Raw genomic sequence first — 26,586 nt, 5'->3', positions numbered from 1 at the left:
TAATAATGTAAGTCACCCCTCTGCTCTTGGTTTTTTCTCCAGGGAAGCAGCCTTAGCTATAGCGTAATGAGAGATGTGCCTTGTCTACGTTATAATAATGAGCATAAGCTGTTTGTTTTTTGATGCGTTTTAAAGTTAAATAAGGACGTAGGGGCCCAATTGTATCAAACCAAAGGCCCACCTAGTCCAGCAAGGCCAACAAGATGCCTATAAGGAAGCCCACAAGCGGGTATTCAGAGGCAGGCTGCCCTCCAACAGCGGAGAGCGGAACATAGGCCAGCACTGCTAGTAAATGGGCCTGGCTTTCGTTTACTGATAAGCAAATAAACAGCTTTATACCGGTGTCGCACGTCTTAATGTAAGGCGGAGACTGATAAATCTAAAGGAAGAGGTCTCTGGCCCCCGCCCTCCCTCGAAGAAGCCCTTCGGAGCCGAGCCCGCGCACTCCTGCTACTCACCATGGCGCCGCGGTGCCTCGGAATGGACTAGACTCGGCGCGGGACTCTTGCGATTCTCCTTCCCGGCCGCCGGACCCGAAAGGAAAAGGAGGGTTCCACCGCGAAGCAGCCCCGGCTCGCAACCCGTTCCGCTTCCAACGAAGGAGACCCAGGCGTCGGGCGTCCTCTGGTGCCGGTCGCGCGCTTCTCCTCCCCACCCGCTGCTCTGCTCAGTTTGGAGTCCGGGAAAATGGACAGAGCCTGATTTGCGAAATCCAAGGACTTTTTTTAAAAAAGTAAACGCCTTCCGGAACGAAATGGTAAGGAAGGCGGACTAGAAGGGTGAGCATCTGGCGGAAGTAGCGCGTGTGGCACGCTGAGACTAAACCGGAAGTTTCTAGGAATGCGCAATGAGACCTTTTCTGCTCTTCTCGGAGATTTTGCTTTATTCTCAAGAGCGAAGCGATGGACGGCGGTGAGGCAGAATTTCACGCAATAGTAACCTATTTTGGCTGCCGAATAGCCGCTTCATAAAAGGAATGTTTGGACTGTTTATTTACCAAAAAGAAAGAAACAAAAGCCGGTTTTAATTCGGTGCCTGTTTGTGTTGAGGAGAACTTGGCCATTGATTTCAGTAGGCTTTTTAAAGCGCTTGCCTCAACTCTGCGCCGTTACCCGTAGCAGTTGCTTATGTGACCAGGATACTAGATAGATATGCTGCGAGATACAAGGAAATTGTTACTGGTTCCCCTCAAAGTGGTATGTTTACACAGTGTGGTAAGTCCCCCCCACCCAATCGATATTTTTTTAAACCCAGAAAGTATGTTAATAGCCAGTGTTACACAGATAATATTATATAGACTGTTTTTGCATTTATTTATTTCTATTTATTAAGCACCTCCCAGAAAATATCTCAAGGTGACATGAACAATAAAAGCAATTTAAAATTCCATTTGTAAACAGCATATGCATTTTTTCTATTTCAGATTGAATAAAGATATTTCACTTAAAATTCTTATTGGAAAATGAAGGTCTTCAGTAGGTGCCAGAAAGAGAATACATAAATAGTGCTTGTCTGATTTGTAATGGAAGGAAGTTACAAAGGGTGCAACCACACAAAAGGCCCAATTTCTGTACTGGACAGACCTTCTGATGAGATGGTATCCACAGGAGGTCCTGTACTGCAGAGGGCAATGATTAATTGCATATATAAGGGCTGAGGTCACCAGAAGATATCCTGGCCCCAAACTGCATAGGGCTTTGTATACCAAAAACAACACATTGATCTTAGTTTGGTTGCTAATTGGCAGCCAGTGCAATTTCTTTCATAGTAGACTTATAATATGTTGCGGCTTCTGGCCCAACCTCAAGGGCAGCTTCACATGCAGCCCAATTCAGTAATCCAAACTGGAGGTTACCAGTGCATGGATGATGGCTGTCCTGGCCCACAAACAGCTGTAACTGTGTTATCAGCTGAAGCTGTTAAAACTCAATTATATCTACTGAGGACACCTGGGCCTCTAGTGCCAGGTGGAGCTATGAACCTGCTTTTTCAGGGAGAGTATGTAATTAACCAAGCTTACGAGTTTTTTTGCTGGATGTTAACATTCTACGTTTGCTTGACCTAGGCTGTATCTGTGACTTATGCTTAAGATATCTAAAACTAGCTAGATCTAGCTGGAAAAATCAGCATTGGTCTTCTGACGGTGACATGTATTGTGTAGATAAAATTATTTTGGTGAGATGTGTTGGCTTTCTCTAATTCTGATTTTCCCTTTTGAAGTGTATGTATTGCAGAAAATCAAGAATTATAGCTGTAAAATGCTTCAAAGGTTCTTTGACTCTTCAGAGAAGTTACAGTTATCCAGCAGGTAATTCCTTCCCCCACTCCCAGCTTACATTTTCTATACAGATCTACTATAATATGATAAAAAGGAATGAGATGTACTTATGAAAATATGCTTCTGTGCATAACTGTTACATGTCAGTATTATTGTTGCTGTATGTAAAGGTTCTGTATGTGGAATTATTTTTGTAGCTGATAATAGGAACATAGGGAACTGCTTTATACTAAGTCAGTCAATCTGTCTAACTCGGTATTGTCTACAGAGTTATCCAGGTTTTCTCATGTGGGTGAGGAAACACCCTTTAAAGTTGACAGTGTTGATAATCACATCAGCCAGAGAAAAATGTGTGTGTGTGTGAGATCCTCATGTTCAGTAGTAGGCGCAAGTGCAGGAGGATCTCTGATTGGTACTGATGCTTGTGCTGTGAAACATAACTTCTACTCATTGGAAATATTATAAATGCTCTGGCCGCTTCTCTTTTAACAGGTGAAGTAAAATCTTTGCGCTCTATTATCACTCCACCTGCCTCTAAGTAAGTAATAAATTTTCATATATTCTATTTTTCCTATTTATTTTTTGTCCTTCACACATTGGTATTAGGGAGGCTACATTAAAATTCAACAGAAAAGAATTAATTCAGTTAAACCACAAGAAATATTGTACCAAAAAGGGGCTGGGAACCAGGCCAAGCAGCTGGGTGTGGCCCTCTAGGTCTCTCTGTTTGGCCCTTGCAACTCTCTGTAGGCCAAGCCCCTGTCCAGCCATGTTCCATACTCTCTTTGTGTTTTGTCTGGCTGGAATGTCATTGAACTATAATGCCTCTTACTTGCCTAGATGAAGAAATGGGTGTGTACAAACCTCTCTTGACTTCTGCATGGCTGTGGTACAAAAGTAAAGGTCAAATCTATTGCTCTGCCTGTTTGTGCCTCTGATCCTACTCACCACTGGAATGCAGCCCCTAGGGTTTAAAGACTGTTCATGTACAGATGAGCAAAGTTATTTTTAATGTATTATTGTAAAGTTACAATTGCCTTAAATACTTGGGTGCTAAATGGGAATTCTTTAAGAGAGTTTTTGTGTACTGGTCCAGTAAACGCTTCCGCTGCGCCACCAGCAACAGCTCTCTTTGCAGAGTATTAATTAAGTCCAGTGCAGAGATTCTTGTTGCAGTACAGACTTCAGAGTCTCAGCAGCAAAGAAATAACGACACAGGGAAGCCTGTCTTTCCAGAGACAGGTTTATTGCAGAAAGATAACAGAAACACCTCCGGAGCTTTCGGACATTTTTGCTTCACGCCCCACACAGAGAAAACAAACACTCTTTATATACTGAGCAACTTAACAACTTAACGAGCTTGACTACTTAAAGTCACATCACATTGCTAACTTGCCAGCGTCTTAGGTTTCACACCCTAACACCCCCTCTCGCTGGCAACACAAAAAACAAAATTACTTCAGACCCATTTCTTCACAAAAGTTTTCATGCCGCTGAAACCCAAGCGGCTTTGTAAAACCATCAGCTTGATTTTCATGACTGGGACAGTAATTTAATTTAACAATTCCTGCTTTTACCGTTTGACAAACATTTTGAAAGCGGATATCCAAATGTTTCGTACGACCTTTAAACTGCCCATTTTGTGCTAACTTAAGACACGGTTGATTATCACCCCATACAGTGATTGGAGTGATGGCCTTTTCATACATCTCTTGTGCCAAGCATTTGTAAAATTCTAGATCTCTACATAACTCAGATAAGGCACAGAACTCAGCTTCTGTTGACGACAAAGCAATCAGGTTCTGTTTCTTGGATCTCCACCCAATCAGAGAGTTACCAAATTTTATTACACAGCCTGACACTGATTTTCTATCCTTTAAATTTGCCCAATCACTATCTGCCCAACAAGTAATCTGTGCTTGTCCTTCCGAAGATAATTCAAGGCAAAAATCTTTGGTGTATTGTAAATATCTTAACACTCTTTGAATTCCTTTCCATGCATTTACACTAGGTTTCGAAGCTTCTCTGCTGAGTAAGTTAACAGCGTAAGCAATATCTGGTCTACTCCATTGCGAAAGATGAAGTAAGCTTCCCAGTGCTGACTGAAAGATTTCAGCACACTTGAATTCAGCACTATCCTTGAACTCATTGTCTTTTACAAAACCCATTTCCATTGGTGTTCTAACACCTGCACACTCCGTCATGTTAAACTTTTTCAACATTTGCAATATCTTGCCTTTTTGATTCAGTAGAAAACTGCCATTTTTGGTCCTATCTATCTGAACACCAAGATAGACCTTCACATCACCAAGATTCTTAACTTTGAAGTGTTTATTTAACTCTATGGCTAGTTTTTTTACTTGTTCTTGTGTCTTTGAAGTATAAATCAGGTCATCTACATAAACAAGCAAAGATTCTTGAGCATCTCCTGAATTTCTGAAATATAAGCAATTGTCAGCCTTGCTCCTGCTAAAACCAATGCCTACCAAAATGTCATTCAAACACTCATTCCAGTTACGAGCAGATTGCTTGAGTCCATAAATAGATTTATGTAGTTTCCATACCTGATTTGATTTACCAACTTTCAATCCTGGCGGAAGCTCCATATAGAGCTCTTCAGCCAAGTCTGAATGAAGATAAGCTGTAGAGACATCAAATTGATTCACTTTGAACCCTTTCTGAGCAGCAACTGCTAATAGTGCCCGTAGGGTTTCACTCCTTGAAGTGGGTGCATAGACTTCGGAATAATGTAACCCCTTTCTTTGCGTAAAACCTCGAGCTACAAGCCTTGCTTTGTACTCTGGTTTCCCCATCGCTGTTGTCTTTATCCTGTACACCCACCTACAACTTACTGCCTTGGTACCTTCTGGCAGTTTGGTGATGGAAAACACACCCAGTTCTTTCATAGAATTCAACTCCTTTTGCATGGCCTCACGCCACCTACTGGCCTCCTCCTGGGGTAATTGCTCAACCTCCTCAAAACTTTCAGGTTCGCAATTTGCCAAACCAGCCCAAACACTAATAGCTTGGTACCTTTCAGGAGGTTTACCTTTGTTGGTACGCTTAGAACGCCTTAACAGTTCCTGCGATGTTTCTTTAGTTTCCCCCTCTGACCCAGAATCACTAGTCGTCACCTGTTTGTCACTAGTAGTTGAAGAACTTTCTGATTCTGACTTTACACGTCTCTCTTGCTGTACAGGTGAACTTTTAGAGCTAGAAGATTCTGACTTTACAGACTTGGGTGAACTAGGCGATTTCTCACCCTTGTCCTCAGACTCAAATTCCTCAGTCTGTTCTGGAACTAATACCTGCCCTGGGGCCTGAGTTTCATTGTTACTGTTCACCACATCAAATAGTATGTCAGGATTTCCATGAATCTTATTCCAACCATCCTGTTCACAAAATTCCGCACTTCTGCTGATTGTGATTTTCGTTTGATTGCCTTCTACATTCACAAATCTCCAACCTTTTGTGTTTGCTTGATAACCACAGAAAAACATTTCTTTAGACCTAGGATCGCCTTTCCTACGTTGTGCCCTAGGCACCAGCACATAAGCACGACATCCAAAAACTCTTAGATGATCAATTTTTGGTTTTTTCCCAAATAGCATGAAGTAAGGAGTATTGCCTACTGTGCTATTGTACACTCTATTAAAAGTATAATTCGCATACAGTGCAGCCTCAGCCCAAAAACGCTGTGGAAGTCCAGAATCAAACAGCAAAGCAGCAATGGCTTCCTGTAATGTTCGAAATTTTCTTTCAGCAACTGCATTCTCCTGTGGTGAATAGGGATTGGTAAGTCTATGAACTATACCTTTCCTTTTTAACCACGTCTCCAGCGTGTGGTTCACATATTCCCCACCACGATCTGATTGTATTTTACGTACCCTGGTGTCAAATTTACATTCGACTTCTTCAATCCAATCCATCAGGATGGAAGCTGCTTGTGATTTTTCTTTCAGAAAGAAAACCCAACTAGCCCTTGAAAAGTCATCCACCAAAATTTGCATAAATCTCGCACCTCCAAGCGATTTGACTGGCATAGGGCCACACACGTCTGTGTGCACAAGTTCAAAGGGTTTCTTGCTTACTCTATCAGATCTAGGATAGTTACATGTCTTAACCTTAGCATGTTTACAAGCACAACAATCCAGGAAATTTGGACAGGGTTTAATGTTACACTCCTCAGCTAAATCTGGCATCTTGCTTACATACTTAAAGCATATATGAGCTAACCTTCTGTGTAGTAGATGTGCACAACCTGTATGAGGAGCCTTATTTACACACTTAGCTTGCGCTTCACCTGTTGAACATCTACCTGCTGCTAACTGCTCTTCAACCAAAACAAAAAGCCCATCCTCACAGGGAATTTTAACTAGCTCCTTCCCCTGTTTCGAAATGGTGCACACATCATTTTCAAACTCAACCTTAAAACCACTTTTTACCAGGCATGACACACTCAAAAGTCCATTCTTCATTCCTGGAAGAACAAAAACAGGAAGGTTAGTTTGCAAACAGTTAACATAAATTGTGCCTTTAAGGTTCATTTCTCGTTTACTATTGTCTGCTATAGTCACGGTTTTTGCAACTGGCAATGTCTTGCAGTTCATCAAGTGGCCACTAGATGTCGCTGGAACTAAACTGTGACTTGCTCCACTGTCAATTATCCACTTCAAGGTTTGTTGGCTCCTTTTAGGACTCTGTTGTGCTGCCATTGCAGACAGTCCCTTATCAGCACCTGCTCCCCCTCTGGATCGTTGATTCTTGTAGTTCTCACGTTGTCTTCCCCTGTAGCTCCGGAAACTGGCCCTGGACTGTTGAAATTCCTGTTGCTTTTCTGGACACTTTGCTATCAAATGAAACCTGCTGCCACATCGAAAACATGACTTGCTGGCCATAGCAGACACTTGTGAGGCTTCCTTACAGCTCTGCCTGCTAGTTTCCCCACGCTGGGAATTATCTGAACATCCAACCCTTGGGGTATTTGAATTATCAATACGTTTTCGATGATGTTGATATTCTTGTTCACACAATCTACCAGTCACATAATTCATATTCAGCTGGTCCTCTGGCAAAACTTGTAAAGTTAGTACTAAGTTTTCAAACCCTGCATGCAGGCTGCTAAGCAGAGTATAAACTTTAATATTTTCAGGAAAGTTCACACCTAAAGAAGACAGTTGGTTGAAATACTCAGTCATCTGTGACGTGTGTTCAACCACACTATCCCCTGGTTTCAGTTTCAACTCATACAAAGCACGTATAATGTTCACCTTCTCTCCGGGCGTGGCTCTATGGTGAATTCGTCTAAGAGCTTCCCAAATTTCAAATGCAGACCTTAAATTTTCCACATGAGGTAATTGGGAATCGTCTATCGATACCAGCAACATGCATCTAGCTTTAGTGTCCATTTTATCATGTTCCCTGTTCTGGGCATGTGCAGCAGCCTGTTGCTCTGCTGTGGCATCTGCTGCAACAGCCACAAACGGCTTTCGCCTCTGGACATAGTCAGCCCACACTTCTTTGGCTTCCAACCAGACTTGAGCCCTCTTAGACCACTGCACGTAATTAGCAGAGTTCAACTTTGTAAAGGGAACCTGGAAATTTTCCACTGCCATTCTTGGGGTCTGCTGCTACTCCCTCTGTGTGCCCTTGCTTCTCTTTCCCCTTGGGATTTGTTTTACTCACTTTTCAGACGCCTCCAGCCTCCTTTAAGAGCTGGATTTACGACCAAGCCAGTCTCCTCTCATCCGAAAGCTGCTTTCACTTTCTCTGCACACAATACAACTGTAGAAACGTAGAAGGATCCATCCATAACCTAAGAGAGTTTTTGTGTACTGGTCCAGTAAACGCTTCCGCTGCGCCACCAGCAACAGCTCTCTTTGCAGAGTATTAATTAAGTCCAGTGCAGAGATTCTTGTTGCAGTACAGACTTCAGAGTCTCAGCAGCAAAGAAATAACGACACAGGGAAGCCTGTCTTTCCAGAGACAGGTTTATTGCAGAAAGATAACAGAAACACCTCCGGAGCTTTCGGACATTTTTGCTTCACGCCCCACACAGAGAAAACAAACACTCTTTATATACTGAGCAACTTAACAACTTAACGAGCTTGACTACTTAAAGTCACATCACATTGCTAACTTGCCAGCGTCTTAGGTTTCACACCCTAACATTCTTTGCTTTTCTTAAACAGAATCCGCAACATTGGCATCATGGCTCACATAGATGCAGGAAAAACAACTACCACCGAAAGGATGCTGTATTATTCTGGGTACATAAGAAACCTAGGAGGTTAGTTAACAAAACCTGCTACAGTTTAAAATTGGTGTTATCATTCTTATAGAGGGAGAACACACATATAAAGTATTGCACCACTCAAGCCTCTGCCCCAGGTTAAGTTGGCTGTCACCTTTCTTGTGCTGGTGCAGACTGGGCAGTCTCCTATCCTTCCACTTGCCTAGTTGTCATTTTATTTTTCCCCTTCTGGGGTCCCTTTCTAGGATTCCTGAGTAATAATCCTGGTGCTTTCCCTACGAGGTCTGCTCGCCACCCTGTCCCATGTTGGGACAGGAAGAGTTTCTGGGCATGTCCATGGAGGTTATGGGGCTCTGTTTGCAGGTAGTTTTTTTTTGGTCTTTGTATTTCTGTCCTGTGTGTGTAGGAGGATCTGTTCTGCTTGTTGTACAGGGCTCTGCACTGATACTAAGGTTTGGCTTAAGTTATCATTTGCATTTTTAAAATGCAGCGTTGCACACATACAAAGTGAGGTTTTGACCGTGGCATTAGGGATAATAATAATAATTTTTTATTTATACCCCGCCCTCCCCAGCCAAGGCCGGGCTCAGAGCGGCTTACAAGCAATAATAAAAACAAGATGAATGATTACAACTTAAAAACAAAAATAAAATACAACATTAAAATAATGGAACATTAAAATATTAAAATGTAGCCTCATCGCAGGAGGAGAAGGAAAAGAAAAAAGAAAAAGAAAAATGAGCTATTTACTTACATGGCCCCTGCCATGATTTTCTTGCAATGCATTCTACCTCTCCCACCTGATGTTTGTCCAGCACCTTGCATGGTTCACCTATCCATTCAATGGATAGGACCTCTATTTCCATTGGTGCAGGAATACTGCTGCCCTTATACAAGGCCACGTACTTGGCATCCTAACCAGCTTTCCCGGTCTTTGACATTAGATAGGATAACTGGGCCTTAGGCATTTTGTTTTATAGCATTTCCCCTGCGATACATTGCATTCTGATAAAATGAATCAAGAGCTAAGATCATTTTACAGTGGCCAAACTGAAAAAAGCTACATTTTTTTTCTTAATCAGATGTTGATGATGGCGACACAGTCACAGATTTCATGGCACAGGAGCGAGAACGTGGCATTACCATTCAGTCTGCTGCTGTAACTTTTGATTGGAAGGGCTACAGAATAAATCTGATAGACACACCAGGTATGTTATTTTGAGTGAGCGAGATAAAGTCAAGGCAATCATGACCAAGTAACCTCAGATGGCATTGAAAATGTGTAGCTTTGAAAATTTTGATGAAGTCTTGGAAACTTCCACTTTTCAATTAATGTACTTATATAATGAGTGTAATTCTCCTGGGAATTTCCCCTGTATCATGTCAATTAAAAAGAATAGGAGCTGTGCAAGAATGTAAAAGTTCTCTATCTGCTGGAGAAATTCCTGCTGACTATGGTCTGTTACTATAAAAACCCTAACATCATTAAGCAAAATAAAAAAAATTCCTTCCAGTAGCACCTTAAAGACCAACTAAGTTAGTTCTTGGTATGAGCTTTCGTGTGCATGCACACTTCTTCAGATACACTGTGTATCTGAAGAAGTGTGCATGCACACGAAAGCTCATACCAAGAACTAACTTAGTTGGTCTTTAAGGTGCTACTGGAAGGATTTTTTTTTATTTTGACTATGGCAGACCAACACGGCTACCTATCTACTACTGGAATCATTAAGTAAGTTGGTTTCATAATGTAACTGGCTAAATCCACAAAGGCCATATGCTTGTTCGTGGATCATCTGTTTGATGCATGTTGTGTTTATAATTTTGTCTATTTCAGGATCAGAGTCCAGGAAAACTTGGGTAGACATAAGTTTTTAACAGACATTTAAAAGCATTACTGTCTGTGGCTCTTTTCAGAGAGTGGGTGCTATCACCAAGTGACAATCCACTGGACATGGAATGACATGTAGGGTTTTCTTAGAAGATCTTAACTATCAGTTTGGTCTGTACCATGGGAGGTAGTCTGCTAAGTACCATTGTGCCAAGTTGTTTAGGATTTTAAATGTCAGCAACAAAACTTTGAACTTAGCTTGGCAGCTAATAGGCAGCCAGTGCAGATCTTTCAACCCACTAAGCACTCTAGTAGCTGCATTTTGCATCAGCGGCAGCTTCTGAACCAGACACAAGGGTAGTTCCACATACAGTGTGTTACGGTAGTGTAATTGCGAGGTTACCAGTGACACAATTTGGCCTTAAATTCCAAGGTACTTCATGTCCTGGTGGATATCAGTGCTGCAGAAGTTTGTTTGGAGTGGATGTGTCTGGTTCTTGATAAATCACGCAGAGGCAAAGTTCATTAGCAAAAGAAGAAATTTTACTAAAGGTTTTCCAACTTCGTTACAAAAAGAAAAAACCCTTCAGAAGGGTTAGAAAACAAAATTAAGAATGAGAAACCAGCCCACAGAGCTCACAGATTTATCTGTCTGGTTCAGCGTAACCTTGAGATAACAGAACATAAATCAGAATATCTCCAGCTGCCTCAGCAGAAAAGAACAGAACTTTCCAGAATGAACCAGTATTTCCCAGTTTGTGCCCTCAAAGACTTTAGTCACAACAACCAGTGCATGGACCATACTGGCTATGCTATCTCTGTGCAGGTAATGTGTAAGCCACTGAATTCACCAGGCTAGTGACAGTGATTTACAGTGGTACCTCAGGTTAAGTACTTAATTCGTTCCGGAGGTCCGGTCTTAACCTGAAACTGTTCTTAACCTGAAGCACGGCTTTAGCTAATGGGCCCTTCTGCTGCTGCTGCGCCGCCGGAGCCCGATTTATGTTCTTATCCTGAAGCAAAGTTCTTAACCTGAAGCACTATTTCTGGGTTAGCGGAGTGTGTAACCTGAAGCGTATGTAACCTGAAGTGTATGTAACCCGAGGTACCACTGTATTTAGGATCACCCCTAAGCTACACTTCTGCTCTTTCAGATGCAGTGCAAACCCACCCAGAACTGTTACACAACTCAATTCTAGGAACATGGAACTACCCACCATAGGATCTCAGTCTTATTAGTTACTTTCCGTCCCGTGACTGCACCCAAAGACTGGTTTAGGACATGCATGGCCTTTCCTGATTCAGATGTTACAGAGAAATAGATCTGATATTGTCCGCATGCTGGTGACACTTTCCCTCAGATTGCCTAATGGCAGCCCACAACAACTTCATATAAATATTAAATTGGGGGAAAATCCTCCCCTTTGGCACACTGCAGATCAGCTAACAGAGGGCTCAGGTGTCTCTGGAACTGACCCTGTAAATAGGAGCAAAGCCACTGTAAAACGGTGTCCTCCCATTTCACAAGGATGATCCAGGAGGAGACAGTGATAAGCTGGGTCAAAAGCTGCTGAGAGATCCTGGAGAATCAATAGGATCACGCGCCTGCTGTTGCTCTCTATTGAAGTTCATCCACCAGGGTGTCCCCAAACCAGGCCTGGGTGCAGACTGGAATGGGTGTAGATCATCAGTTTCATCCAAGAGGGTCTGTTGTGGTTTTATTTTTTTTTTATAAGATATTTATTAAAGTTTTCAATATATTACAAAAAGAAAAACAAAGTAGAATCAAAAGGGAATACAAAGAATAAAAATAATTAACAGAGTAAAAAGAAAAAGAAAAAAGCAAACCCCTTCCCACCGTGTAAAAAAGAAGAAAAAAGAAGTAAAAAAATTCAATAAAAAGAAAACAAAGTGACAAAAATACAAAAAACCCTAACCTTTAAAAACATTTAGAAACAAATTCATTATTTTCAGACCCTTAACTGTCATAGCCTTCTTTCTTAGACTTCCTCCTCCTCCCTTCCTTTGTATCCTAGTTATTAATTATCCCAGCAAATCCTTTCCATTCCATGTTTCATAAAATTCTGTCATTACATTACCCTAGACTATTTTGATCTTTGTCTGGGTCTGTTCTGTCAAAACACACTCCTGATTTAATGCCACAACCTCCTGTTCTGTCAAAACACACTCCTGGTTTAAATCCTGAGTGGGCTCCACATGTTTTCCCACTGCCTGTTGAAGATTTCTAGTCGAAGTCACCATCCAGTTCACTTTTTCATGTAATTCTTCCAGTAGAGCATTTGTTTTGTAAAAAGCACACAACAAGGCTTCTGAATGCATTGTCCTACAAGGTCACATACTTGTTCCCACGGTTATTCTGTAACAGCTGTCGGTTCCCTGGAGTTAGTTACAATTTCACAAGCTTCCCCTAGGGGGAAGACTTATGTTTATTCTTGCTACAGAATTTCCTTTTTGGAGATACTTTGTCCATATATATTCCTTTAAAATGCGAAAGGGAGCGGTGGAATCGGAAAATTTCTCTTCTTTTAACTATCTGTCAAAAAGCAGTTGTCTTTGGTCAATGAACTTCCACGTCAGTCCTGACACCCCACTCCAGGATCAGGATGGAGGAAAATTACTTCCCTTTAAAATCACTTCAAACAGTAAAAAAAAAGGGTTCACAATTTAAAATGTTGGAATCCAATCTTTTAAAGACGATTTTCTAAGCTCTAGTTTAAATTGCCTTTGCTTTGTTCTGTTTACAAAAGAACGGAAGGGTGACTTCCTGTTTAGCCCTTTCCGTTCCATACCAAATTCAAGTTAAATTTTTTAAAGTCCGATTCTGTCCTACTCACAAATCTTTGTTTGATATCCAATTGTTCAAACTCTAGGTACTCACAGGTGCTTATTTTAGAGTCCAAATTGTCCCAGGAAAAAGGCAGCGCTCTGCGGCAACAGCTATGCGGCTTCGCTCCACGGAAATAGCGATTGACTCACAGCACCGCACCGCTTCCCCCTCCTCACTTCGGAGCCCGTTAGTGGGTTCCTTAGCGGATTGGGGGGGCGCTAGAGGTGCCTGCCGAGTCCCACGGTCACAGGCTTCATCCGCCTGTGATTTTAAAAGGGTCCCCGCTTCGCCGTAGCGGAGAAGACCCTGTTTACCGCGGAGCCAGTCCCTCCAGTTCAGAGGGAGTCCGCCATTGCCGGTGGCGCCACCCCGGAAGTCCGGGTCTGTTGTGGTTTTAGACTGAGTGCCTATTCATCACAAACCAGTAAAAAGTTATTAGGTGAAGACATGCTGCCTTTCTAATATTGTTAAAGCGTTACTATTCTTATGACCTCTGTTACTTCTCTGTGTAAATTGTATGTTAGGTCACGTGGACTTTACAGTGGAGGTGGAACGTTCACTGAGAGTGCTGGATGGAGCAGTGGCTGTATTTGATGCCTCGGCTGGTGTGGAAGTAAGAATGACCACCGTGTGCTGTGACTACCTCACTTTGGTCCTGTTTCTATAGCCATGATTTTAACTGATGAGAATTTAAGGCCTAGATGCTCACTTCCACCAGCAAATGCTTGCCTCACATTATAAGGAGAGCGTATGTCGTCAGATGGAGGTAAAGGCAGGACAAGAGCCTTTTGGGGGTGGTTAGTGATCTGCTGCCCATGTGTCAAAGCTGCCCCCATTTCTGCAAAATGCAAGCCCCACAGCTATGAACGTTTATCCTGAGGATCTAATCTGAGGATCCAAAATGGCAGCATCTGCATGATAGCATAAGAAATGCTGTGTTGGACTAGCATTCTTTCTCCAGTAGAAGCTAGTGAGATGCCTCTTGAAGTATGCAAGAAGAGCATGTTCCCTTGTTTGCCCAACAAGTACCGTACCCAGAGGTTTTAATGACATACTAATTTCAGTGACATATATTGCAGATTGACTATAGTTGTTTTTTCAAAAGAGCTCCAGTTCTTTGAAGGTGCCTGCCAGCTGCCATCCAACTCCCCCGCTCCATTCCTCATCCATCTCATTTGTCACTCAGTCTCTTGACTTCTCTACATCTTGTCTCATCTGTCTTACTGCAAACCTTCTGAGTAGGAGCCATGCCCATTTTGATGCCTCATACATTGCAAGTGTTAAATAAGCGTTTACACAATTGTAGGTGACAGCAGGCACCCGTTTTGCTGAAAGGATTGACACTTTCCATCTTTGCCTTAGGCTCAGTCTTTGACAGTGTGGAGACAAGCAGACAAGCACCACATTCCACGGATTTGCTTCTTAAACAAGATGGACAAAAATGGAGCAAGGTACTAAGATGTCTATTTCTTTCCAGGGTTGGTGAAGCAAGGAAAGGCTGATCGATTGTATTATATTTTAGGGTGGTTTCTGATTATACAAGATTCGTGTGACTTAACAACACATGAACGTTAACTGTGTAGTGGTTGCTTTAATTCCTTTTATGTGAAATTTACAAAAATGCTCACTTGCCTGGTTGCTTGGGATGCTTCCTGGTCACCAGACAGGGTAACTTTACAATATTTGTTTGATTCATCCTTTAATTCTACAAATAACTTAGATATAAGTATGTATGAAAAGGTGGGCTTGAAAAAAGAATGGTGTGAATTTAAAAAACCTGGATATTTGCAAGACAGTTTTAAAATATTCAGATAAGGAAGTTAAATGCTTGCAAAATATGTACTTAATCTGCATAACTGACACCCTGGTCCTGTCATGTTTGTGGAAAATCCCAACTAAAGTACATATGGTCCCATCAATTCAGGTCTTCAGAAAGGCTCTAAGGCCCAGGTTGTTTTGAGTTGCTTTCTCTCGGACTGAGATGGGCTTAGCTGTTTTTAAATAGGCTTTGTGTTGGCTGGAAATTAACTATTTTTAAGGTGCTAATGCTGGTTGTTAACTGCATTTGGTTATATTGTTGTCAGATTCAATTTTGGTATTGTGTTTTACACATTAGAAGCTCGTTTGTGAAAGTTTCTCCTTAACAGGCAACCTAGAAATGTCTTTAAAGGATTGAGCTGTTTGAGATGCAGTGTCTCAAATGTTTATGGCAGCCTGCCTTGCAAACAGGACTCCCTGATGGTGAAAGTGTTAGTCTGTTCATTTATTGCCCTGGTTTTCCTGTGTGTCTAGCAGCTTCATACATGCCAGAGTGGTACATGTGACTGTGTACATGGGCACAATTTCTGCACCATGACTTTACCTGCTGATTCCAGGCTATCACCTCTATTACTAAACGGGGGTTTGGCAGCAGCTTGTTACTATTGGCCAGTATAGCAAGCTGCTGCCCAACCAGTAGCTGTGGCTGCTGATGCTCAGGCCTAGGTTCTACTTCTTTGTTAGTACAGCTACATGTTGTGGTGGATGTGCTGGGTTTGATGGGTCTTGCTGCTGGTATGAGCCAGGGGTTTGGTTATTAGCATGTGGTTTCTTGCATTCTAACTTAATGAACCACAAGTGCATATTATTTAAAGATGAATTCTTTTGTGTGTGGCTAAAAAAATCAGGCCAGCTCAGCTCAGCCCAGCGGTTCCATCGACCAAAGCATTGCTTGGATCCCCTAATTGCTTACAGCGGTTTGAGACCCATGGGCGCTGTCTGGACCCATAGGGACGCGGGTGGCGCTGTGGGTAAAATCTCAGCGCCTAGGGCTTGCCGATCGCATGGTCGGCGGTTCGAATCCCCGCGGCGGGGTGAGCTCCCGTCTTTTGGTCCCAGCTCCTGCCCACCTAGCAGTTCGAAAGCACCCTTAAGTGCAAGTAGATAAATAGGTACCGCTTTCTAGCGGGAAGGTAAACGGCGTTTCCGTGTGCTGCGCTGGTGCTGGCTCGCCAGAGCAGCTTCGTCACGCTGGCCACGTGACCCGGAAGTGTCTCCGGACAGCGCTGGCCCCCGGCCTCTTAAGTGAGATGGGCGCACAACCCTAGAGTCGGACACGACTGGCCCATATGGGCAGGGGTACCTTTACCTTTACCTAAAAAAATCAGACTGTTCAATGAGTTGGGAGAGTTGTTATTGAACTTGAGATATCCACATTTGGATCCTTTCTCAGATGTTTAGTTTTTTGGCGTGTTTTTAAGCTAAAACACAGCGGTTTTATTTAGTTCCCTATCTATGGCTCAGGTGGGGTTTTTTGGTTGGGAGGAGTGACATATTGGATAAAGATAAGGACGTGATTTTCTCCCTAACAATAATAATTTGTCTTTAGTTTCACCTATGCAGTTGAGAGTATCAGGCAGAAGTTGAAGGCTAAGCCTCTGCTTTTACAGGTAATATAAAACAAACTTTTACTTTTAAACAATTAGCGTTAGTTACAAATCATGATGCATTTTAACTTTGGTGTTTCCTTCATATTACTATGTCTTACTATATAATTGGGTTTATTTTTATTTTTTTTGTTCTCTCTTTCCCACTGCATCCAGTTGCCAATTGGAGAAGGAAAGAACTTTAGGGGAATAGTTGACGTGGTGACCATGAACCAAATTATTTGGAAAGCTGCAACTGAGTTGGATGATGGAAAGAACTTTGATCAGAAACCCTTGGAAGAAACTGATGATCCTGACTTGCTAAGGGATACCAGGGATGCAAGAAATGCCTTAATAGAACAAGTAAAGTTCTAAAGTAAATATGATATAAAACAGTTGAGACCTTTGATTAATGCAAATATGTCTGAAAACCAAAACTCAAGTGACTGATACTGTTGGCCATACAAGTTGAGATTCTGATAAAATTGTATATTGGGATGTTTTAAATAATGATACACTAGATACTTTAATTATCATATGTTGTACATTTGACTACCAGGAGAGATAAAAGTTCTATATTTCCATTTGTACATACTGCATTTTAATTGTACACTCCTACCCAATTTTGAATTTTGGTTCAATATAAACAATGTTCCCTGTTTAGTTAGTATAAGCGGTGTTGTGGTACCTGCAGCCTTGTCATTCTCCAAGGAAAACCTGAACTGCCCATGAGAGTCTCCCCCCCCCCCTTTGCCCAACCCTTGTTCTCTCTGGGTTGGAGATAAAGAGGCTAAAAATGTAAAAGCAGAATTAGGGAAGTTTATATTTTCACTTTGCTGAATACTCTAAAATACTATATTTTTAGATTTTATATATTCTTTTACATGCCAATTGGTGATTTGCAGATAGTCAAACAGACATTTGGTGGACTAACTTGAATAGTGTGTAATGACAGTAGTGTAGATTATTATTTTTCTCTTCATAAGGTTGCAGACCTGGATGATGAATTTGCTGAGCTGGTCCTTGGGGATTTCAGTGAGAATTTTGATGCCTTGCCAGCTGATAAGGTACATGGCTCTGGGGGTTGTTTATTATATGAACTGCATATTATTACAGTTTTATTGTATTTGTACATAACAGGGTAGAGTGCCTTTTTCCTGCATGTGTGATGCAACCAAATTATTAACGCTTGGTAGAGAATGCTAGGATACTGTGGCAAACCTGCAGGAATGTGATTTGGTAAAGGGAGTGAAGAGATGGCAGCAGGCAGGGAAGGAAGGAAGACGAGAGTAAAGCTGTTGTGAATCAGTAGGTGCATGATATGTATTGACAGTACAGTGGTGCCTCGCAAGACGAAAAGAATCCGTTCTGTGATTCTCTTCGTCTAGCGGTTTTTTCGTCTTGCGAAGCAAGCCCATTGAAGGATTAGCGCTATTAGCAGCTTTTAGCGGCTTATCTGCTGATCGGATCAGCTGATAAGCGGCTTATCGGCTTAGAAAAAGGGAGGGAGGGAAAAAAACCAGCAGGAACTCGCAAGACATTGTCGTCTTGCGAAGCAAGCCCATAGGAAATTCGTTTTGCGAAGCACCTCCAAAACGGAAAACTCTTTCGTCTAGTGAATTTTCCGTCTTGCGAGGCATTCGTCTTGCGGGGCAGCACTGTATTTAGAAATAGTTAATAAAAGGGTACTGCCCCCTGCAGTTGACTGGATAGTTATCTTTTGCTCCATGTCAGTATTTTAGTCGAGACAAAATATTGATACAAGTCAACATGCACACAACTAGCTCATTGAATCCAGGGGAACTTCGAGCTGGCAGGCTGCAAACAGTTGCCTGCACCCCTTCCATACAGTCCCATGACTTTTGAAAGTGATAAAAGTTTTACAAGCAGCCTGGGACACAGTGGATGTCGGTAGGGCCTACTGTGCAAATAAAAATAGTTTTTAAAAAGCTGTTGGGTGCCCTTAAGTCTTTGGGCATACCTTGGCAGCACTGGGGTGCATAATGTTAAGCTGCATGTCTTACTGGTATTAAAACATTTTTTCTTTTTAATAAGGAAGACAATTCTTTCTAGAAACTGCATGGTTTTATGGGAAGACTTGATCATAAAATGTGTTAAAATGATATCCTACTAATATGTTCTGTTTATAATGGGAAACAATCCTTAGGTTGAAACAAGAGCCACAAGGCATAAAACCAAATGGCAGCTACAAAGCCATAGAAAGGATAGGGGTTTTTGTGGGCAGCAATATTATAAACCCTGAGGGTCAAGGGTATATTCAGGAAAGTGCTTGCAATGCCTGCAAGGTGAAGACTGAGGAATATGGCCAGAAAGCCTGTTCCATAGCACTCATCGGTTGCTTTGTTTTTAGGGTGGCTTGAGAAAAGAATAAGCCCTAAAAGAAATTTTCTGAGGTCACATAATGCATATCAAGCAGAAACCCATAACTTAAGTATTTTTTCATTAGAACCTTGAATAATGTATATGATAAACACCTTATGACCAAAACAAAATACCATCCAAAGGTGCAACTCAGTTAATGCTTGAGCTGTATATACTCTTCCTTTGACTCTTAAGTAGATCATTGTTAAAATTATGAATCTTTGTGCCTCTGCAGCTGCATTCTGCTGTACGAAGAGTAACCCTAGCACAGAAAGCTGTACCTGTGTTCTGTGGAAGTGCACTGAAAAACAAAGGTGTTCAGCCATTACTGGATGGTGTCACCAGGTATTTGCCTGCTCCAGATGAACGCAGCTACGACTTCGTGTGAGTAAGAAGATGATGCGTTTTAATAAGTTTAAGCATGTGTTAGAAAGCCATGAAAAAGAAACCGTTTGTTAACTTCTTATGGGAGATTAAAAATAGGCTGGCTTCTTGGGAAGGAGAGAGAGGCTCTAGTGAGGCATAGATCTAGGAAGCATGCACAGACCACACATTGTAAGTAGCAGCTGGTGTGCTGCAATGTGAACTTCATAGCCCAGGACTCGGTCATTCCTAGGCAGATTCCTAAAAGGATACAGGGTACATGGTGCATGCCCCTCATTTTTCTATTAAGCAGTTTTATTTTAGCTCTGTTAAACTAGTACCAATAAACAGATTATTTGTATAGCCAGATAAAATGCCCTACTTTTTATCATCCAAAGTATCCGTTAATGTTATATTTTTCCTTCACTACTTTTTGCAGGCAGTGGTATAAAGATGACCTGTGTGCTCTAGCATTTAAAGTTATTCATGACAAACAACGTGGGCCACTGGTTTTCTTCCGTATTTACTCTGGCACAATGAAGCCTCAGTCAGCTGTCTATAATATTAGCAAAAACTGCACGTGAGTAAAAAAGGGTGAGGAAAGGATTGCAAGTGTAACTGTTCGGATTCCTCAATAGGAGCAGCATTTAATCTGAGCCATTCCTTGCAGGGAGAGAATGAGTCGCCTGCTTCTTCCTTTCGCTGATCAGCAAATAGAAATCTCTTCGCTAACGGCTGGCAATATTGCCCTCACAGTTGGATTGAAACAGGTGAAGAAAATGAATCCCAAACATTTTTGAAAAAGTCCATCAACATTAATGTGGAGAATTACATTTTGCTGATTCCCAATATTACTGGGAAAAAGTGAACCCAATTCTCTAGTGACTTCTTTATTTTTTAATAACGTAAGTTTTTTGTTGGTTCTGTTAGGGAATCTCTCTGCAGCTATAAGCTGACTAGCAAAGGGTTCACTTTGTTTAACAATGTGTTAAACATCAAAGAAGCTTTTGTCCCAGTTTTTTCAATATGGTTCTCTCTACTGGCAAAGAAAAACAATTAGAGAAGGTGAGTTGAAGCAAAACCAAAAAGTTGCTCTAATTGCTGTCATCCCAAATTGGGATTGCCTGGGAAAAGACTGCCTTTGGCAATTGGCTAATTTTCTGTGCTTTTTAATAATGAAAACCAATTACATGTTGACAAACGACATGCCGTGTGCTTTTTGGCATCCCCCAGAGTGCCACTGGCGACACCATTGTTTCGTCAAAGGCGTCAGCAATGGCTGCAGCTCAACAAGCTGGAAGAAATGTGGGGTCAAAGCACGGTCGAAGCAGCGAAGTTGAGAATCTTATCTTGGCCGGCATTGAGATTCCAGAGCCAGTCTTCTTTTGTACCATAGAGCCGCCTTCCATGGCCAGACAACCAGGTATGATGCAATTACTGAAAGTGTGCTCTTAATTCATACATAGTCCTGAAGAAATTGAACGTTCTGTGGTTTCTCAATATGCACAATGTGTTCAAGAAGACATATTAAAAAGGCCCAGTCTTCTCATTTACGGTAGATCCAGGATGGGGGAGGAATAGGCTTTGCCAGTTTAAAGTACAGTCGTACCTTGGCTCTTGAATGGCTTAGTTGCTGAATGATCAAAAACCAGAAGTGAGTGTTCTGGGTTTTGAATGTTTTTTGGGAAGCCAAATGTCCGACGGGGCTTCCACAGCTTCTGATTGGATGCAGGAGCTTCCTGCAGCCAATCACAAGGCGCGTTGGTTTCCGAACATTTTGGAAGTTCTGTTCTACTTCCAAGGGATAGCAGTATTGACTAAAATGCCTAATTCAGAGTCTAGGACAGAGCTTTCCTAACTTTTTATGCCGGTGTCACACATTTTAGACATGCATCATTTCGTGACACAGTAATTTAGTTTTACTAGCAAACTGGAGGTTAAATGAACCCCTTTCAAGTCCTGGGAGTGTTCACACAACACACACTGCAAGTGGTACACTAATGTGTCGTGACACACAGTTTGGAAGGCTCTGGTCTAGGAACAAGTTCTGTACTCGTAAGCATGGACGTGGTTGGCAGCTCCCTGTGTGATCAAAGATTTCTTGAAATGGATTCAGGGGTTTCAAAACCAGCTTACGATGCAACATAGTGTTCAAAGGGGAAGTGAGGGAGAGAGAAATTATCATTGGGACCATAAGCATTTGAATTATTTTCCTTCCATCACTTCGGTGGAATTTTGATCTATCTTTTGTTGGAAGCTAGAATCTTTTAGTATAGCAGTACAGAAACAATAGGTTGATTACAGCTAAAGATACTTTAGCTGTATTTGGAAGGCTTTGCTATTCCTATATATTGCCATTTACTCCAACCTTTCTTTGATGGAAGGGGAGCAGGAACACAGCAAAACAGCTGCCTCTTTCCTCTCCTACTTTTCATTTCCACAGATTATTTAAATCCTCAGCAGAGTCTACTTAAACCTCAATTGTGCTCTTCATACTTAATATATAGTCAATACTTTTATTTTAGATCTAGATAATGCCTTGGCTTGCCTGCAACGTGAGGATCCAAGTTTGAAAGTCAAGATAGATTCAGACACCGGGCAGGTAAGGCCTTTAGTGCCAATTACTAAACTTCTCCCAATATTATAATGCTGATCAGTGGCGTAGCCTGGGGGGTGCAGGGGGGGCCGGCCGCACCGGGCGCAACATCTGGGGGTTAGGGTTAGGGGCGCAAATCCACGGGTTAGGGGGCGCAAATTACTTGCCTTGCCCCGGGTGCTGACAACCCACGCTACGCCACTGATGCTGATGCTTCCTTGACTGTGTTTTTAATGTCTATGGATGCAACAACTATTGCGCTGTCTTAGGCTAATTCAAGTCTGTAATGCAGATATATCCTAAGTGCCATGGCTTTCCAATGAGAAATGTTGGGAATTTGTTTTCTGTAACAGTATTATTTTCCCTTCTCATAAATATGCAGTTCTGCTGCTTCTGTGGAAGCCATTATGATTAAACTGGTTTAAAACCCATTTGGGTTTGTAACATAACCTTAGAAACATCTATTACTAAGATGTGATTTAAAAATAGAAACAAAAACGGAGGTTTAACAAGCATTAGTGTTACAAATTTTACAACTTTATTTTTTATAGCTGCATTAAAAGCTGTGACCTTTTACCTGTAAACTGTGCACAGCTTGACTTGGCACCTGTTTACTTCATTGGGAAGTTGTTTAGATATGTTAAGATGCCATAAGTTTATAACATGTGATAATATTTCTTTAAATATTGAGAAAAATATAAATGAAGCCACATGAATGCTACCAGTGTAAAGGATATTCTGAGGGTTCTTTTGCCTTGTTTTGTGGCATAAAAAGCATGTATCTCAAACTGGTAACTTTAATACTGACCTGCATTCTGTTTTAGATTATGAAGCTGTCCTTACTTATTCTGTTTTTAAATCCAGAAAATTTTATAAACTCGTATATTCCCTTTATATTATGTCACTTTTTCACATGCCTCTAATTCTCCATGCCTTTCATTCTCCAACCCATAGTTCATTTCTGGCTTGCAAATTGAAATTTTGGATTTGCCATATACTTTTCATATACTTTTGAGATCTGTTAACAACAACATAGTTTAAGCTAATCTATTTTGCAGAGTTCTCCCACTATTCTCAGTTGAGTTAAATTAACCAACGTTGGCCGAAGTCACTGAAAAATGCAATCTGCTTCCTGCTGTGTTGCTGTTCCCCTTGATCTAGGTGTTTTTTTTTATCTCATCTGAATTATCCTTTTTGAAAGAAGATAAAAGTAGCTCACCTCTGTACCCCATGACTTTGATGTAACTGTTAAGAATACTTTTACATTTTTTGCCAGACTATCCTCTGTGGCATGGGAGAGCTGCACATCGAGATCATTCAGGACCGAATCAGACGTGAACATAAACTTGAGACCTATCTGGGACCTCTTCAGATAGCTTACCGAGAAACAATCCAAAACTCTGCTAAGGCTATAGGTAAAGTAACTGTCATCTTGGACCTGCAAGTGAACGACTTAAAATTTTGCTGGCAAGAAGTTCAGTGTGATCTGTGGGATTTTCATTATTTTGTCACAGATACGCTGGACAGAACTGTAGGAGAGAAACGCCACCAGGTGACTGTAGAATTGGGAGTGAGACCATGGGAGGGAGAAACGTCAGCAACAGCACCGGTCATTGAGTATGCAGAGAACGTCTGTGACTCACTCCAGCCAGACCTTCGTGAAGCTATAGCAAATGGAATCCATACATCGTACCTTCAAGGTAAGAGCCACCTCAATCCTTATTTTGAATTTATTAGAATTGTTGTTTTCTGAGTGCCTAGCCCAAGCCAAGACATTTCGTGGAATGGATCCAGCATAATGATCAGAATCTTCCTCCCCATCTGCACCCCACTTGCCTGTCCCTACCCCCTTGTTCTGGGTTTGAGTTGTTATGAAGAAAATACTGCAAAAAATAAGTGTTCTGAAATTTGTATGTGAAAATCTTTTAAGTTTCTTTTTTAAAAACAAATAAACACAACACATATGGCAGCGTGGCCTGGACTCTGAGCTCTGCAACCCTGATAATTCTGTGAGAGAGATTTTAAGTATGTTTAGTAGTAACCATGGATAAAAGTTGCCTGAGGTAGCTCAATCCAGTCAGTTGATGGCTGAATCATGGCAGTCAGTTTTGGTTTCTGATCAGAGTTGGTGTTCTCTTGGTGGTGCAACAGGTCAGCTCAGCATGCCTAAATATTGAATTCTTCATACCAATTATTTTCCCATTCCATGGGTTAGTAGAAAATTGGAAACTAAATTAATGCAAATATATATTCCCCTATTTTGTTTGATCAGAATAAAGCTTGTGTGTCTGGTGCTGTTTGCCAGTGTTGTCCTTACCTAATGATAGGTAGATTATAATTAGTGATGACTGGGGTGTTTTTACTTTTTCAAGGCTAGTAAGATGACCCAAACAACAGATTCCCTGCCAGTCAGTGTAGACCAATGCCCAATGGCTTAACTTGGAGTCATGCAGATTTCTGTGTTCCTGGCTGCTATCAGTGTCAACTAAATGTTATGCAGACATTAAGAAATATTCTTTTCCTAGCTTCCTAAGAAATGTTCATTTGGTGTTAATGCATTCTTTATATTTTCATGTTGTAGGACCATTGCTGGGGTTTCCAGTTCAAGATGTAGTAGTGACGGTACATGCAGTGACTGTAAACTCTGATACATCTCTGACAATGGTTTCTGCTTGTGTTTCCCGTTGCATGCAAAAGGTATAAGTCCAACTGTCTTTCTGAGGTCATTTGCAGCAGTCTTCATTCAAAGTAACAGAATTACAGAGGGGTTAAACAGATTCTCCCTTAATGGTATTGTCTGGTGGTTCCCAAATGGTGGTCTGCGGACCCCAGGTGGTCCATGGCACCATTCACATAACAAAAACTACCATAGACATATCAAAACTTTCCAAAGTAGGGGGTCCATGGCTTGGCTTTCGAAAAACAGGGGGTCTGCAGTACTTAGCTAATTGGGAACCACTGGTATAGTCTGTTGGTGGCATCTTCAGGATTGTAATATGCCCAATTTCAGATGTACAGGAGGCCCACACTTTACATGGGGGCTACATTCCAGGGGTCCATGTGAAAAGGCAAAATCATGTAAAGTCAGGAAGACCCCTGGAAACCACTCCTCAAGCAACCCTACCTGTCCAGAGCAGGCATTGTCCCTCCTTGCTTACTGCATCCTTCCCAGAGCCTGCTGAGCAAGGCCTTGCCTGCCACAGAAAGAGTTTTTAAAGCCTTGCTTAGCAGCTTCTCTTGAGCCTTACTTAGAGGCTCTCTTGAGATCTCGCACAACCCATTCCAATAGTTTCTTCCTTCTGTTTCTTTTTTGATGACACGCACAAGGCTGCGATGGCATAAGTAAATTGCGTGTTAAGTTCCAGGCCTATTGTATATTCAGTTCGATTATTTATTTGCTTTACTTCTGTTGATATTCTCATGCACAACAAGCAAAGGTGCGATCACAAATTAATCTTGTGGTATGTTAGTGTCATGTATATTGATGACTGTACTGAAAAAGCATTTGCCTTTAAGAATGTTCTTATTCTGCTTGTTAGGCTCTGAAGAAAGCTGATAAACAAGTGCTGGAGCCTCTCATGAACCTGGAAATAACAGTGGGCAAAGATCACCTTGGTGCTGTACTGGGTGACCTTGCACAGAGAAGAGGCAGCATTCAGGAAATTCAGGGTCGCCAAGACAACCAAGTTGTAATTGCATCTGTTCCATTGGCTGAAATGATGGTATGTGCGTAAGGTGCTCAAAACGGATGCTGCATATTTATTTTGTTTTGTGTTACCAGGGCGTTTTGCAGCTCTGTTAAACAAAGCAAGGCATGCCTACACTACAAGTGTGGAATTTAACTACTGTTGCTTTTCATGAAAAGTAGGAACTATAATTTTTGATGGTGCTGAGATTTTTGTATAAAGTTGTCTTATTCTGTGGTAGACTGATGGTTATCCATCTTGCTAGTTCATACTGTCCAGTTTGATTGGCAGCAGTACTAAGAGGCAGACGTTTCTAGACTTGCTTTAGCAGAGAGCTTTAACTGGGGTTAAACCAGAGCGGTGGCTGCTTTTCTAGGAATTAACTACTTAATGGTTCCAGTGGAATGATTTTTTTTAAAAAAATTAAGGTAGTAGTTGTGTAACCTAGTATGGATCAACTTCCATAAAAGTAATTATTACCTATTGGTTTTTGTTGTAGGGTTATTCAACAGCTTTGCGCTCTTTGACATCTGGCTCTGCAACATTTACATTGGAATTGGCAAGCTACCAAGTGATGAGCCTCCCAGAGCAAGCTGCTCTGCTTAAGAGGAGTGGTTTGCAGTAGTATCAGCATGGAGGAACAAGGAATTGCCTCTAACAAGGCAGCAGTGGATTTTTGTAAGTTTCCTACCATCAAAGCGTGTGGCTTCAGTTTAGCATGCACACAGTGGGAGTATCTTGTAAAATACTTGCTAGTTACAAAATTTGAGCAGAGTATTTTCACAGAAGTAGTAAAACAGAAGCAACTACCTCTTCCAGGCTACTGTATTAGTGCAGTTGTCTGCTTTCAGTGATTACGTAGAACGCTGTGCAATATTTGTGTCTCATTCTGAATACCGTATTTTTCGCTCTATAGGATGCACTTTTCCCCTCCAAAAATTAAGG

The 26,586-nt window shown here is 41.6% G+C and overlaps 2 protein-coding genes across 5 annotated transcripts in view; one reads left to right on the top strand and one right to left on the bottom strand.

Annotated features, from left to right (window-relative positions):
• Nucleotides 1-26,586, bottom strand: part of NSA2 (NSA2 ribosome biogenesis factor) — a 370,209-nt gene that overhangs the window by 6,123 nt on the left and 337,500 nt on the right. Inside the window, exon 2 of the mRNA XM_083465543.1 lies at nucleotides 459-505. Within this exon, the coding sequence (XP_083321669.1) occupies nucleotides 459-461 (3 nt within the window). The 5' untranslated portion in view covers nucleotides 462-505. The remainder of the gene's footprint in view (nucleotides 1-458; nucleotides 506-26,586) is intronic.
• The window catches only part of GFM2 (GTP dependent ribosome recycling factor mitochondrial 2), a 41,396-nt gene continuing 15,323 nt past the window's right edge, over nucleotides 514-26,586 (top strand). For 2 of the 4 annotated variants that reach the window (XM_083465275.1, XM_083465274.1), the window contains exons 1-20: nucleotides 514-1,196; nucleotides 2,221-2,308; nucleotides 2,771-2,816; nucleotides 8,470-8,567; nucleotides 9,614-9,739; nucleotides 13,735-13,823; nucleotides 14,573-14,661; nucleotides 16,578-16,638; nucleotides 16,792-16,977; nucleotides 17,601-17,681; nucleotides 19,232-19,380; nucleotides 19,799-19,939; nucleotides 20,030-20,129; nucleotides 20,593-20,782; nucleotides 21,885-21,961; nucleotides 23,232-23,370; nucleotides 23,470-23,655; nucleotides 24,537-24,652; nucleotides 25,495-25,677; nucleotides 26,141-26,319. In XM_083465275.1, coding sequence (XP_083321401.1) covers nucleotides 1,152-1,196; nucleotides 2,221-2,308; nucleotides 2,771-2,816; nucleotides 8,470-8,567; nucleotides 9,614-9,739; nucleotides 13,735-13,823; nucleotides 14,573-14,661; nucleotides 16,578-16,638; nucleotides 16,792-16,977; nucleotides 17,601-17,681; nucleotides 19,232-19,380; nucleotides 19,799-19,939; nucleotides 20,030-20,129; nucleotides 20,593-20,782; nucleotides 21,885-21,961; nucleotides 23,232-23,370; nucleotides 23,470-23,655; nucleotides 24,537-24,652; nucleotides 25,495-25,677; nucleotides 26,141-26,266 — 2,316 coding nt within the window. In that variant the 5' untranslated portion in view covers nucleotides 514-1,151 and the 3' untranslated portion in view covers nucleotides 26,267-26,319. Of the gene's footprint in view, nucleotides 1,215-2,220; nucleotides 2,309-2,770; nucleotides 2,817-8,469; nucleotides 8,568-9,613; nucleotides 9,740-13,734; nucleotides 13,824-14,572; nucleotides 14,662-16,577; nucleotides 16,639-16,791; nucleotides 16,978-17,600; nucleotides 17,682-19,231; nucleotides 19,381-19,798; nucleotides 19,940-20,029; nucleotides 20,130-20,592; nucleotides 20,783-21,884; nucleotides 21,962-23,231; nucleotides 23,371-23,469; nucleotides 23,656-24,536; nucleotides 24,653-25,494; nucleotides 25,678-26,140; nucleotides 26,320-26,586 lie in introns of all 4 variants that reach the window. The other 2 variants (XM_083465273.1, XM_083465272.1) reach the window with 1 other exon arrangement.

Source organism: Podarcis liolepis (assembly GCF_965112155.1).
Source record: "Podarcis liolepis genome assembly, chromosome: 11".
Lineage (NCBI taxonomy): Eukaryota > Metazoa > Chordata > Lepidosauria > Squamata > Lacertidae > Podarcis > Podarcis liolepis.
Note: the sequence above shows the minus strand (reverse complement) of the source record. Positions and strands in the feature narration are given on the sequence as shown.